The 12,747-nt window shown below is 43.4% G+C and overlaps 1 protein-coding gene across 7 annotated transcripts in view; it reads right to left on the reverse strand.

Moving 5' to 3' along the window:
- Positions 1–818: 818 nt before the first annotated feature.
- The window catches only part of ALMS1 (ALMS1 centrosome and basal body associated protein), a 206,604-nt gene continuing 194,675 nt past the window's right edge, over positions 819–12,747 (reverse strand). For 4 of the 7 annotated variants that reach the window (XM_032873630.1, XM_032873628.1, XM_032873634.1 and 1 more), the window contains 8 exons: positions 8,271–8,391; positions 6,574–6,777; positions 6,066–6,292; positions 5,165–5,345; positions 4,241–4,304; positions 2,034–2,133; positions 1,245–1,424; positions 819–976 (listed from right to left, as the gene is read on the reverse strand). In XM_032873630.1, coding sequence (XP_032729521.1) covers positions 932–976; positions 1,245–1,424; positions 2,034–2,133; positions 4,241–4,304; positions 5,165–5,345; positions 6,066–6,292; positions 6,574–6,777; positions 8,271–8,391 — 1,122 coding nt within the window. In that variant the 3' untranslated portion in view covers positions 819–931. The remainder of the gene's footprint in view (positions 977–1,244; positions 1,425–2,033; positions 2,134–4,240; positions 4,305–5,164; positions 5,346–6,065; positions 6,293–6,573; positions 6,778–8,270; positions 8,392–12,747) is intronic. The other 3 variants (XM_032873629.1, XM_032873632.1, XM_032873631.1) reach the window with 3 other exon arrangements.

The raw sequence follows: 12,747 nt of genomic DNA on the forward strand, positions 1-12,747 counted from the left end.
CGGAGCTGCTTGGTGGCAGGACTGCTGTTTAACTTGGCCTCTGCGGAAGACTTTGGGGAGGCTGGGGCTTCCCTGAATTTTGAATGAGGCCGATTAGCACCTTCCCCCCTCAACTCTGGGCTTTAGCTGTCATTCTAGACTACAGGATTCATTAAATGCTTTATGTACATGATTACTTTTATTAACTCATGCTTTTCAGAAGTGGTTATCCAGGTTATAAATGTTGGTTCCATGTGTGATGATGACAAAGGCTCTGAGGCTTCAATCCTGAAGAGAGGGTGGCTGGAGGAAAATCCACCAAAGGCTAGAGGCCAATGGGAAGTCGGAATGAGGCTAAGAGGAGGCTTTCGACCCAAGGTGCCTGGTCTGCTGCGAGTGTCTGGGCCTGCCCAATAGCTACTCTAACCAGACCCCATCTCCAGGAAGCCCACGGCAGAGCTATCGTCAAGTTCTGCCATGTTTGTGAAGAAAGGCTACATTTCATTCGCACAGCCCATTTCCCTTGACGGATGCTTTTAGACTGAGGCTCCCCATACACCTTAGGAGAGAAATCACATAGCTCCCTGCACATCTCCAGATGGTAAAGAAATGACCCTCTGCTGCTTGCTTTACTATGAATCAATCAGAAGTTATTTATTTTCTAAAAGTATAAAAACACATACAAAAAGGGACTTACTTGTGGCTAGAATTCAGAAATGGTATCACTGTGACAAACATTCCTGTGGGCAAGGCCGCTGTGGAGAAAATATTGCTCCCAAACCATTAATAATCCTAATCACCATTCTCCTCAGACTCTTTAGAAGGTTACTACTTCTAAATTAAACATAGACAAAGAGTTAAGTTTTATTAAACCAGACTCATAAAAGTAAGGATTGTGCTTCTTCATGCTGATAAAATATAATTCCAAGACTGTGAGGAAAATAATCTCCTATCAGTTCCAGGGAACTTTTCTTCCCAAGAGCTGATTGGTCACTTTCTGTGGAAGAAAAGAAAGACAGGAAAAAAGTCAGATACTCTTGCCATCAGAGGGAGACAGTCACTCCTCACCCTAGACATGTCACTGAAGAGACCAGTGGGGTTCTACCCAAATCTTGTTTATCTTCCCCAGTTACAGAAACTATGGTAATTATGCAAAAAAATTCTTCCTGAAGTGTTTAGGAAAGATGATCTATATAGTTAGTATCTATTACTTCTGTACAGATACAGATCATTTATGATCCATCCATCCATCAGTTCAAACATACGAGCACAACAAGAGGCCTGGCCTGTGATGCTGACCCACTGGACAGGCCATGTGGTGCCTGGGGGCCCCCTCTTCGAAGGGCCCGGCCCAGCCCAGCTCCGGGTGTGCTCCAGAAGCAGTTCTCCAATCCCACATCGGTCTGGTATAAACACGTCTTTTGGATTCTGACTTTCAGAGTCCTCTGGTGGTGAAGTGAAGGGGTTGGGAAGGAAATGAGAACAGTGAAGGATATGGACCTTCAGGCATGGTCGCCTGCCTGGCTTCTCAAGGAATATACTGGTGGCAAGTTCCCTGGCCTTGGGAGGGTCTGGGACTTGTGGCACCACTGATTCCCCTGGGCCACGGGCTGGAAATGGTGGCAGTTTCGAGGCTCTGAGTCCCCAGGCTGCCAACTCTTATGCTACACTCGGACGTTTTCCAGTTTATTTTACAAGCTCTAGAAGTATCTGACTTACCAGTAAGGGGCACAGAACTACCATCTGGGACTCTAGAATGAAAAGCCAAGAATTCTGATAGATTTGGACATTTCCACCATGACTCTTAAGTACAGAATTTGGTTTTGTTCCAAATGTATGCCTGAAGGGTGCCTTTTCTAGATTTGCCTTTCAGATTTTTAGATTTGAAATCTAGTCATGGGTGCCTTTATCTTCCAAATTCCAGGTGTGGTACAATGCATTACAAGCTTAAGTTTACTCCCCAGATATAGTTAATTCAAATAGGCCAGATGTGTTTCTCTCAACTTCTCTTTCCCCTGATAAACCTGATGGATCCTGCCCAAGGACTGACTGACCTTCTTGAAGAGCTGAGCTCGCAGGCGGTATGACTTGTATTCCAATCTCCTCTTCTCCTCGTCTCTCTTTCTCTGAACTTCTGGAAGCTGCTCATAAATCCTTAGGAATGGTGCCAGTAGGAAAACAAAAAGCAGTGAGGTTACCCAACCACACAGCAACATGATCTCTTCCCCTTGTCCCTAAGGTCTGCTGCTCTCAGGGCATTCAGATCTCAAAACACAGGCCCCAGGCCTCTGTCTGGGCCTGCTTCTTGTCAGACATTTGGACACAAAGAACAATAGCTGGGTTCCTCATGATCTGGGAGGGCAGACAGATGAATAAAAACATTAAGAAATCCTGCTCAGGAATCCATCAAAATCCTAGAGGAGAACATAGGCAGTAACCTCTTCGATATCAGCCACAGCAACTTCTTTCAAGATATGTCTCCAAAGGCAAAGGAAACAAAAGCGAAAATGAACTTTTGGGACTTCATCAAGATCAAAAGCTTCTACACAGCAAAGGAAACAGTCAACAAAACAAAGAGGCAACCCACGGAATGGGAGAAGATATTTGCAAATGACAGTACAGACAAAAGATTGATATCCAGTATCTATAAAGAACTCCTCAAACTCAACACGCACAAAACAGATAATCATATCAAAAAATGGGCAGAAGATATGAACAGACACTTCTCCAATGAAGACATACAAATGGCTATCAGACACATGAAAAAATGTTCATCATCACTAGCCATCAGGGAGATTCAAATTAAAGCCACACTGAGGTACCACCTTACGCCAGTTAGAATGGCCAAAATTAGCAAGACAGGAAACAATGTGTGTTGGAGAGGATGTGGAGAAAGGGGAACCCTCTTACACTGTTGGTGGGAATGCAAGTTGGTGCAGCCACTTTGGAGAACAGTGTGGAGACTCCTCGAGAAATTAAAAATAGAGCTTCCCTATGACCCTGCAATTGCACTACTGGGTATTTACCCCAAAGATATAGATGTAGTGAAAAGAAGGGCCATCTGTACCCCAATGTTCATAGCAGCAATGGCCACGTTTGCCAAACTGTGGAAAGAACCAAGATGCCCTTCAACAGAAGAATGGATAAGGAAGATGTGGTCCATATACACTATGGAGTATTATGCCTCCATCAGAAAGGATGAATACCCAACTTTTGTAGCAACATGGATGGGACTGGAAGAGATTATGCTGAGTGAAATAAGTCAAGCAGAGAGAGTCAATTATCAAATGGTTTCACTTATTTGTGGAGCATAATAAATAATATGGAGGACATAGGGAGATGGAGAGAAGGGAGTTGAGGGAAATTGGAAGGGGAGGTGAACCATGAGAGACTATGGACTCTGAAAAACAATCTGAGGGTTTTGAAGGGGCGGAGGGTGGGCGGTTGGGGGAGCTAGGTAGTGGGTATTAAGGAGGGCACATATTGCATGCAGCACTGGGTGTGGTGCAAAAACAATGAATTGTTACGCTGAAAAGAAAAAAAAAAAAGAAGAAATCCTGCTCAGAGCCATTAAAAAAAAAAAAAATCTTGCAATTTGCAATGATATGGATGGAACTAGAGGGTATTATACTAAGTGAAATAAGTCAATCATAGAAAGACAATTAACATATGATCTCACTGATATGAGGAATTTGAGAAACAAGGGAGCCGGACAAGGGGCTCGATCCCAGGACCCTGAGATCATGACCCAAGCCAAAGGCAAACACTCAACCAACTGAGCCACCCAGATGCCCCAAATTTGACTTTTTGTAAAGCTTAATTTAATATGTCTTAGTATTTCATGATTTCTCTCTGCATTGCATAAATTCCTAGAAATGTGATTGTGTGGATAAAAGGGTAGTGCCCTAAATAAACAATTTATTTCAAAATAGTCATATCTTATATTTTAGGTTTATTTATTTATTTATTTATTTTTAGGTATCCTTATTTATATTTAGGTTTCTAACAAAGACAAGCCTGACTAAGGCATGCAAATTAGAGGGAATTCTTTGTATCTTTCTTATCTGACTCATTCATACCACAAATCTGCTATTTTTCTTTCCTTTTTTAGTGCTATCAGTGAGAAACTTCTTTCACAACTAATTTTCTCATAATATTTTAACTTGAGCATATGTCTTTATTCCAGGGACAAACCAGAGCTCCTAATCAGTTGGTGACCTTACTTATACTTTCGTAATTACTCTTATTCTTTTAGCCTTACCGTTTAGACCTCTGAATCATTTCCTTCTTCCCAATAGGCCTGTTCTTTCGGGCATCCAGGAAGCCTAAGCATGAGAAGAAGGGGTTTTCAGGAGATAGCATCTTAATAGGGAAGGGTGTGTTGCTCAAGGGCTGTGAGAGGGAGCTGCTAGGACCTGATGCCCCTACCTTGAGCTGACAGTACTGGGTGGTGAGCAGTGGCCAAGGCTAAGGCCAAGGTTAGACTATGGGGGCTATGACAGCAGGCTCCTGAAGACACAACATGCGGTGGCACAGACTAGGCAGTATGAACAGAAACATTGGCCAGTTTATAGGTAAGGCTGCGATGAAAGCATTAGGTAGCACTTGTAGTTTTCACAGTGCTCATACATTATTTTCTGGAGATCTTACACCTAGCAGAATCATTAGGAGTGCAGAGTCTAAAGCGAGCCCATCAGGGTTCAAATCCCAGCTTATCAGGTGTATACTCTTGGACAGAGGACTTAAGCTCTCATTGTCTGTTTTCCCATCTGTAAACCAGGGTTATTAATAGTATCTATCTCAGGGAGGTGTTACAAGCATAAAATAAGAACAGTGTCTGGGCAAAACATGTGAAGGTTACATATCATCATCATCACCACCACAACCCCCTCCCCCGCCATGAAGTTGGCAATCCTGGAACTTGCTCACGGACCCACAGCTGGCTTATAAAAATACCATTCTCACTGTACACTCTGGTTTCTGAGATGCAGTGACAGGGCAGGAGGACCTGGGGCTTATGTGGATCATGAGAGCGCTGAGAGCCACACAGGGCAGGTTTTGCTGCCCGGGAGAGTGGAGACTCAGCAAGCTAAGAGTCCCTTTCTGTCCCTGTAACTGGGCTGGCACTGAGACACGCTCCCCGGGGGAAGCAGCCATGACAGGAAAGTGAAGAGGCAGAGGGTACCTCTTTGCAGAAGCGGGCGCGCAGGGTCCCGGCCCTGCCGTTCTCTCACAGCGTTGAACAGGGCCTCCCGCTCGCTCTGCAACATGTTCTGCAGTTTCCTCTCCTGGACTATCAGCTTCAGACGCTTTATCCGCTCCCCAGAGCGGGAGATGAAGTCAGGTCTGTGAAACTGAAGGGATTCCTGAGGGGGAGAAAAGGATCCCCGACCTCACATGAATGATGCAGTCTGTTCTCTAAGGGCTTGCAAAAAAGCACCGGCCCCACGGTGCTTTGAAGAGCCTGTTTCTACAGTGCAGCCGAAGAATAATCTAACAACTCCCGGGGTGAGGGGGCGGGGGGCGGTGGGGGGGTGGCGGCAGGCCATCGGAGGGGTCAAAGAGCACCTCTGCAGCGATCCGAGAACTACGACCTTGGCAACTGCAACTCTTCTAGATGTCGCTCAGCCCACTGTGCTATTTTAAATTTCCCTTCCAACAAATACATTATTAAATGACATTTCTTTCAGCTCCCAAGATACATGTAAAGAAGGGACTTTGTGCCTTTTCAATCCCGTGCTAAGCAGGAACAGGAGTTCTGTAAACGGAGGAGGCTGACAATAGTAACAGGCCTCCGGAGTGCGCCACGTGCAGGAACCCACGAACCCCATGAGCAGCATCACAACACCCTCCCTTCCCTTGCCTTGTCCCCAGGTGAGGGGGCAACGCCCAGTCTGCAACGGTTAACAGTAAGGCAGCCTCTGATTAATGATGAGAATAGGGACAGATGAACTGCGGGAGCGGGTGGCTAGAAATGAGGGTTACATGACTGATCTTCAGAAGGCCAAGTCACAGTCTTAGCTTCTTTGTATGTCCCCCTTTGACCCCTTTAAACCTACAGCTAAAATTAACTCGTGTCACTGCACCTGTAGCGTTGCTCTCACAAACGGCCTCGGTGGCTCTCTGCCTGGGCCGGCTAGTGCCCCGTGGCTGTCCATGTGCTGTCCCTGCCAGTTCTGTTCCCGTAGCGGTTCCCTCCACGGTTTGGTGTTGGTTATTGGTGCAAACCAGCAGATACCAGGGCCATGATGCTTGGGCAAGTTTTCCTTAGGACCGGACTTCACATTTTCCATGGGAACAAACCATGAAACTCCTATGGGGAATATTTTTAAAAAAGAAGAGATTTCCCATTGTGCTCATCAAAGACATGTGTGTAATATAGGCTCTCGGGGGCTCAGCTGTCAGAAGCCACCAGGATGCCCTGGAGTTGGCTAAACTACCAGCATGACTGTAATTTTAGTACTAGAAGGTGTGCCAAGGTATTGTTTGGGGAGATGGGGTCAACAGAGTCATTTAGAAATAAAGAATCTTAGCATTGTGAGAGACTGGAAATTCATTAGTTCTTTGGCTACAAAACTGGAATTAGAAACTGACCTTCACAGAAGCTGTGCTTGTTCCTCCTTAACTTTTTGTCCCCAAGATAGTTGGCAAGAAGTCTTTTCTCTGCTATTTTTTCTTCTGACCAAGAAGTCACATCACTGTCCTCTTCTATTCTAGCCTCGCTAGAACTTGGAGTTGGGAAAGTCATCCCCACATCTCGAGTGTGTTTTTTGACACCATTCACAATCTCCAAGTTACCTGAGGAAAAAGATCCACAGATATTCTGGGAGTAGCCTTGAGACTTAGTTGACATGTGTATTCAATTCAGTAAATGAAAACTGTAAGCCTTCAAAAATGCAGGCCTCCTCTGGGTGGTGTGGAGGGGTGAGTGCGAGAGAGACAGAGAGGAGGGGAGGGAGAAAAAGAGAGGGAAGAATGCAAGGAAGAAAAAAAGAAGGTTTGTACTTCTAAGTCAATTTAGATATTAGAGGGAAAAAAAAACAACTAACATGGATTCAATGGGTAAAGGTTTCAGTTCTTTTTTTTTTTAAGATTTATTTTATTTGACAAAGACGGAGAGAGAGAGAGAGAGAGAAAGCGTCTGTGCGCATAAGTAGGGGGAGTGGGAGAGGGAGAAGCAGGCTACCCACTGAGCAGGAAGCCCAATGCGGGACTCAATCCCAGGACCCTAGGATCATGACTGAGCTGAAGGCAGACACTTAATCGACTGAGTCACCAAGGGGCCCCAGGATTTCAGTTCTGATCCCAAGTGAGAAAGATAGCTAATGCTTATAGTCCTACTGGCAGTCACCCAGGTAAGGAAGAGGCTGACAGATATTAAGTCAAGACTTGAGGGGGAAAAAAAAAATCAAGGGCAACGTTTATTTTTGTTGTATAAAATCAGAAGATACAGAAAAAAAGTGAAAAGCCTCCTTCACATTCCTGTTTTCCATTCATTCAGTTTGTAACCCCATGGTTCCAGAGAATTTTTTGCACACATTCAAGCAACTATCTTCCTTTATTTTTAAAGTACTTTGCTTTTCCTTTTTAATTATCAGTGTTGGAGATCCTGTCATTTAGTAGAGAGAGAGTGTCCTCACACAATGCTTCATGATATGGACATATGATAATCTATTTAAGAAGCTGGCTATTGATGGATATCTAAGTCGATTTAAATTTTCAGCTATAATAAACACTACTTCAGGGGCGCCTGGGTGGCTCAGTGGGTTAAAGCCTCTGCCTTCAGCTCAGGTCATGATCCTAGGGTCCTCGGATCGAGCCCCGCATTGGGCTCTCTGCTCAGCAGGGAGCCTGCTTCCTCCTCTCTCTCTGCCTGCCTCTCTGCCTGCTTGTGATCTCTGTCAAATAAATAAATAAAATCTGAAAAACAAAAACAAAAAAAACCCTCTACTTCAATGATTAATTCTGCTGTACACTTGTCATTTTGCACATAGGCAAAACATACCTATAAGCTAAATTCCAAAAGTAAAAGTGCCAGGTCAAAGTAATTTTGATTGAAACTGCCAAACTGTCTGTAGGATTGTATTCCCAACTAGAACATATGAGTACCTACTTCTCTACACTTGTGCCCACAAACTTACTACCAGACCTAGATTTCTGCTAGTCTGATAGATGAAAAATGGCATTTGAGTATAGTTTTAATCTTCATTTTGTTTTGAGGCTGAGTATCTTAACATATGTTAAAGATCTACTGGTATTTTAACGGAAATGTTTAAATTCAGGTAATTTACCTGCTTGTATGCTCTTGTTTAACATTTGTACGTTTTGCTTGTTGCCAAGGGTAGAGCTTGAGCTCCAGAAACTACTGGTAGAAGATGAAACAGAATCAGAAGAAATCACATAGTCTGGCACCTGGAAAAACAAAGGAGACCCTGTTACTACCTGCAGTCAATCGTACAGTCACCCACAGGATAAGAAAACATACAAGTTACCAAGAGCAATTTTTCACTGGATTCCATTTGTTGAGATCAAATGGCCAGGAAGCTTGTGACAATGGGAACATTTTCCAGCACCGTTTATAACTGGGAGAGGAAAGCTGCTGCTGTTGGATAAGGGCTTGAGCTGTATTTAAGAAGGGAAGACATGTTGGCTAACTGAACATAATAAATGAATAAATAGATAATAAACAATGACTCTGAAAACTAAAAAAAAAAAAAAGATAAAAAGAAAAAGAAGGGAAGACATCAAGACTGAGTATGTTCATGGGACTTGAAAAAACTGAGGAAGATGCTAGCCAAAGATTAGGGTGGTGGGTCTTCAGAATGAAATTTTGATGAGAGATAAAGAGGGCTAGGAATGACTAAAGGTGGTGGGGAGAGGTGCAGAGGGTGCTCTCTAGTAAGATCAGACTCAGAAACTTACACACAGGTACATACAAAGAGGTGAAAGGCCCCATGGGAAGCCCCAAGGGACTAGAGTATTACAAAAATTATTAAAGAAACCAAAAGGGCTTTATAATGATGTTCAGAGCAACTAGAGCAAAGAAGGGCAACTTCATGGATTGAAGTTGATGGTGGAATGTTAAGTGAAAGACAAAAAGATGATCAAAATGTAGTATGAAACAGTATTTCTTAAACTTGTTCATTACAACAATCTCCTGGGGGATTTCTCATTGTCCTAACCCAGGACAATGAGGTGGCATCTCTAGGGGAGGGGTATGGGCATTTATATTTTTTATAAATGCCAGGTACTTGTCTACTTAAGCAAGTTTGGTAAAGGTGAACTGAAGGCCAAGTTAGGAAAGGAAACTAAGAATGTCCGCTCCCTGAACTAGATAAACTATATTCCAGGGCCCTCAGGAAACTGAAATAGTTTCTTTCAGAAACTTGATACCTGGAGACAAGAAATGTTTTAACTTTCAAAAAGATAAGCATTGCAAACTGGATTTAACAATGACGACACGTAAAATTCTAGAATGGAACACCAATCTAATAATTTGCAAGCATTTGGAGGTCAAAGAAAAGATGAGCACATTTCAGCTAGTGCTCAGGAAGGCAGGCAGAATGAACCCTGCCAGGTTAGCCTGGTTTCTTCTAGTAGATATGGTCACTAACTGGTCAGCCAAAAGAATGTGTAGTTGAGGGGCGCCTGGGTGGCTCAGTGGATTAAAGCCTCTGCCTTCGGCTCAGGTCATGATCCCAGGGCCCTGGGATAGAGTCCCGCATCGGGCTCTCTGCTTGGCAGGGAGCCTGCTTTCTCCTCTCTCTCTCTCTGCCTGCCTCTCTGCCTACTTGTGATCTCTGTCTGTCAAATAAAATAAATAAAATCTTAAAAAAAAAAAGAATGTGTAGTTGAGTACAATTAGATTTCAATAAAATGACAAAACTTCTCATGACATCTTTGAGGGCAAGATGGGAGTTATGTGGGTTAAATGACAAAATAAGTTGGTAGAACTGTAACTGGTTGAACCACTCTTACCAAACATTATTAACACAGAGAGGCCTTTTATGAGTGTATTTCTTGGATCCAACAGCAAGTATTTACTAAGCACTAAACGCTAAGTGTCCAGTTACTTGGTATGCTCTGGCTATTCCTTTTCACCATTTCATATATGTGTCTTGGAGATATGGGAAGCAGGTGATTTCTCGTATGATCCATATCTGGGAGGGCCTAAATGACTGTCAAGATCCAAAATAATAAACAGGAATGATGCCAAATCAAACAAGGGGTAATTGTAAAGCCCTACACGTTAGGCAGGGGGAATGGCGGTAACTTTGACACAGTAGAAAAAGCTCTGTGTCTGGAGTCCCAAGACTTAAGTCGGTCTCAGATCCTCCCTTCACTAGCTGTCTGTACCCGAGAACACTCTCTGTGCCGGTCTCCCCAGCTCAATAAGGGAGCACCTGCATCTCTGAAAGTACAGAAGTGTTAGAAAGAACGAATGATTGAGATTATAAACTGCAAAAAACTAACATAAAACTAGGAGACTACTGTGATGTTAAAAAACCCCAAATGTATGAGGCTAGGGAAGGTGGTGAGGAAGACAGGCCCAACTGGTCTGCAGCTTTAAGAGGAAGAAACACATTAGGGACTGAAAGGGACTGACTTTCAGGATAGATTGTTAAGTATAAAAAGCAAAGCTGCCAGTTTGTGAGAAAAAAGACACATGCAGGGTTTGCTTTCTTAGTGATAAAACACCTGTGAAGGAAAACAACCCAGATTGGAAAGGAAGAAGTACAACTCTTTTTATTTGCAAATGACATGATCCTGTTCATAGAAAATACTAAGGAATCCATAAAGAAGTATTAACTATAAACTAGTAAGTTTAGCCAGATTGCAGAAATAAAATCAAGAAGATAAAACCCAAATATATGTATATATTTGGGTTTTTTTAATCTTTTCAATATATATAAAAATATATATATTTTTTAAATTTTATTTATTTGAAGAGGAGGGGGAGACAGAGTGCGTGCACAAGTATGGGGTAGGGGTAGAGGGAGAAGCAGACTCCCCGCTGAGCATGGAGCCTGACCCAGGACCCTGAGATCACGACCTGAGCTGAAAGCAAGAGTCAGATGCTTAACTGACTGAGCTACCCAGGTGCCCCGCTCCAAATCAACCGTATTTCTATATTCTAGCAATAAACAGTCTGAAAATAAAATTATGGAAACAATTCCATTCACAACAGCATCAAAAAGAATGGAATATTCAGGAATAAAGTTAACAACAGAAGTGCAAAGCTTGCAGACTGAAAAATGCAAAATATTAGTGGAAGAAATTCAAGATCTAAATACATACTGAGACATTCCACATACGTAATTTAAAAATGGGCTTAAAGGGCGCCTGGATGGCTCACTCGGTTGAACATCCGACTCTTGATTGCAGCTCAGGTCATGTTCTCAGAGTCCTGAGATTGATCCCTGTGTCAGGCTCTGCTCTGGGCGTGGAGCTGCTAAGATTCTCTCTCTCCCTCTGCTCCTCCCCCCGTTCTCTTTTAAAAAAAAGGATGAATTCTATGGTATATAAATTATACTTCAATAGAGCTGTTTTAAAAATCTCTGTGAAGGTGTGCAAGAACTAATGACACTGAGTAGCTCTGGAAAGGAGCGCTATCTGCCTGGGGAACAGGAGTGGGAAGGACGTCCTGTATCAAATACTCTTTATACATTTCAAGTTTTGTACGATGTGGTTGAACTCCCATTTAAGAAGTGAAAATAAAACAAAAACATACAGGAAAGAGTGCCGCTAAAGAGGCTTTGTGGCTCTGGTGAGCTCAAAAGAAGGAAAACATATGTTAGGCCAAAGAAATGTTCTAGCCACCAAAGGGAAGGTGATAAATCCGCTGTCAACATGCTCTCACACTTGAAGCACAACACACTTAGTTCGGAGACATGTTTAAAAATAAGGTACCGGCAAACTTAATAGACCCAGGAAAGCTGCCAGTTTCTAGGAAAGGGGAGTAGAAAGCATGACCTGTGAAAAATGGTTCAGAGTGAAGACCTGAAACACTTCCAGGAAGTGGGAACCTAAGAGGAAGACTAGACCTACTTCCTGCGCCTTTTGAAAGCAGAGCTGGGGACAAGCTTTGCCAGGGAGTCCAATGACTGCAGATCTTGGATCTCTAGAGGGTAAGTAAGACCTTCAGTAACAGAGCCTCAGACACACGAATGAGCTGCCCGTGCGCAGGGAGGCAATGGTGGGGCTCTGCAAGCAGAGCCTTGAGGGCCTTGTGGTGCACACGCAGTGGAAATGACGATCGCTTCCAAGCCCGAGTCCCCTGAACATCCCAGGGGTACAGCCAGTCAGGGTATGCACCACTGGGGGTGAAAAACAGAGGTCTACATCTGATTCAAGGAAGGGCTTTGGGGTGCGTGTGTGTTTCTGTTTCTAGTTCGAATCTCTTTTGGATTAATTCTTGCCTATAAAACGTCACAAACATTAAAAAATAGAAAAGAGTCTAAAAATAAATTCCTTCATAATAAAATATATTTAGTTAGCCCTCTAGGATGGTGAAAACCCAAAGGACAGACAAAGACAAGGGTTTTCAAGGAGGTGCAGAAGCTGGAGCCCTCACACTCTGCTGGTGGAAATGCAAAATGGTGACAGTACTTTGGGTAACAGCGGGCAGTTCCTCAGATGGTTTAATGTGGAGTTAGCATACGTTCCTGCATATATCTGCTCCCAGGCATCTGCCCAAAGAAATGAGTACATACATCCACACAAAACTTGGAAGGACTGTTCCCAGCAGACTTGTTAATAGCCAAAAAA

The sequence above is a fragment of the Lontra canadensis genome, unplaced genomic scaffold (genome assembly GCF_010015895.1).
Source record: "Lontra canadensis isolate GAN:19392208 unplaced genomic scaffold, GSC_riverotter_1.0 scaffold50, whole genome shotgun sequence".
Lineage (NCBI taxonomy): Eukaryota > Metazoa > Chordata > Mammalia > Carnivora > Mustelidae > Lontra > Lontra canadensis.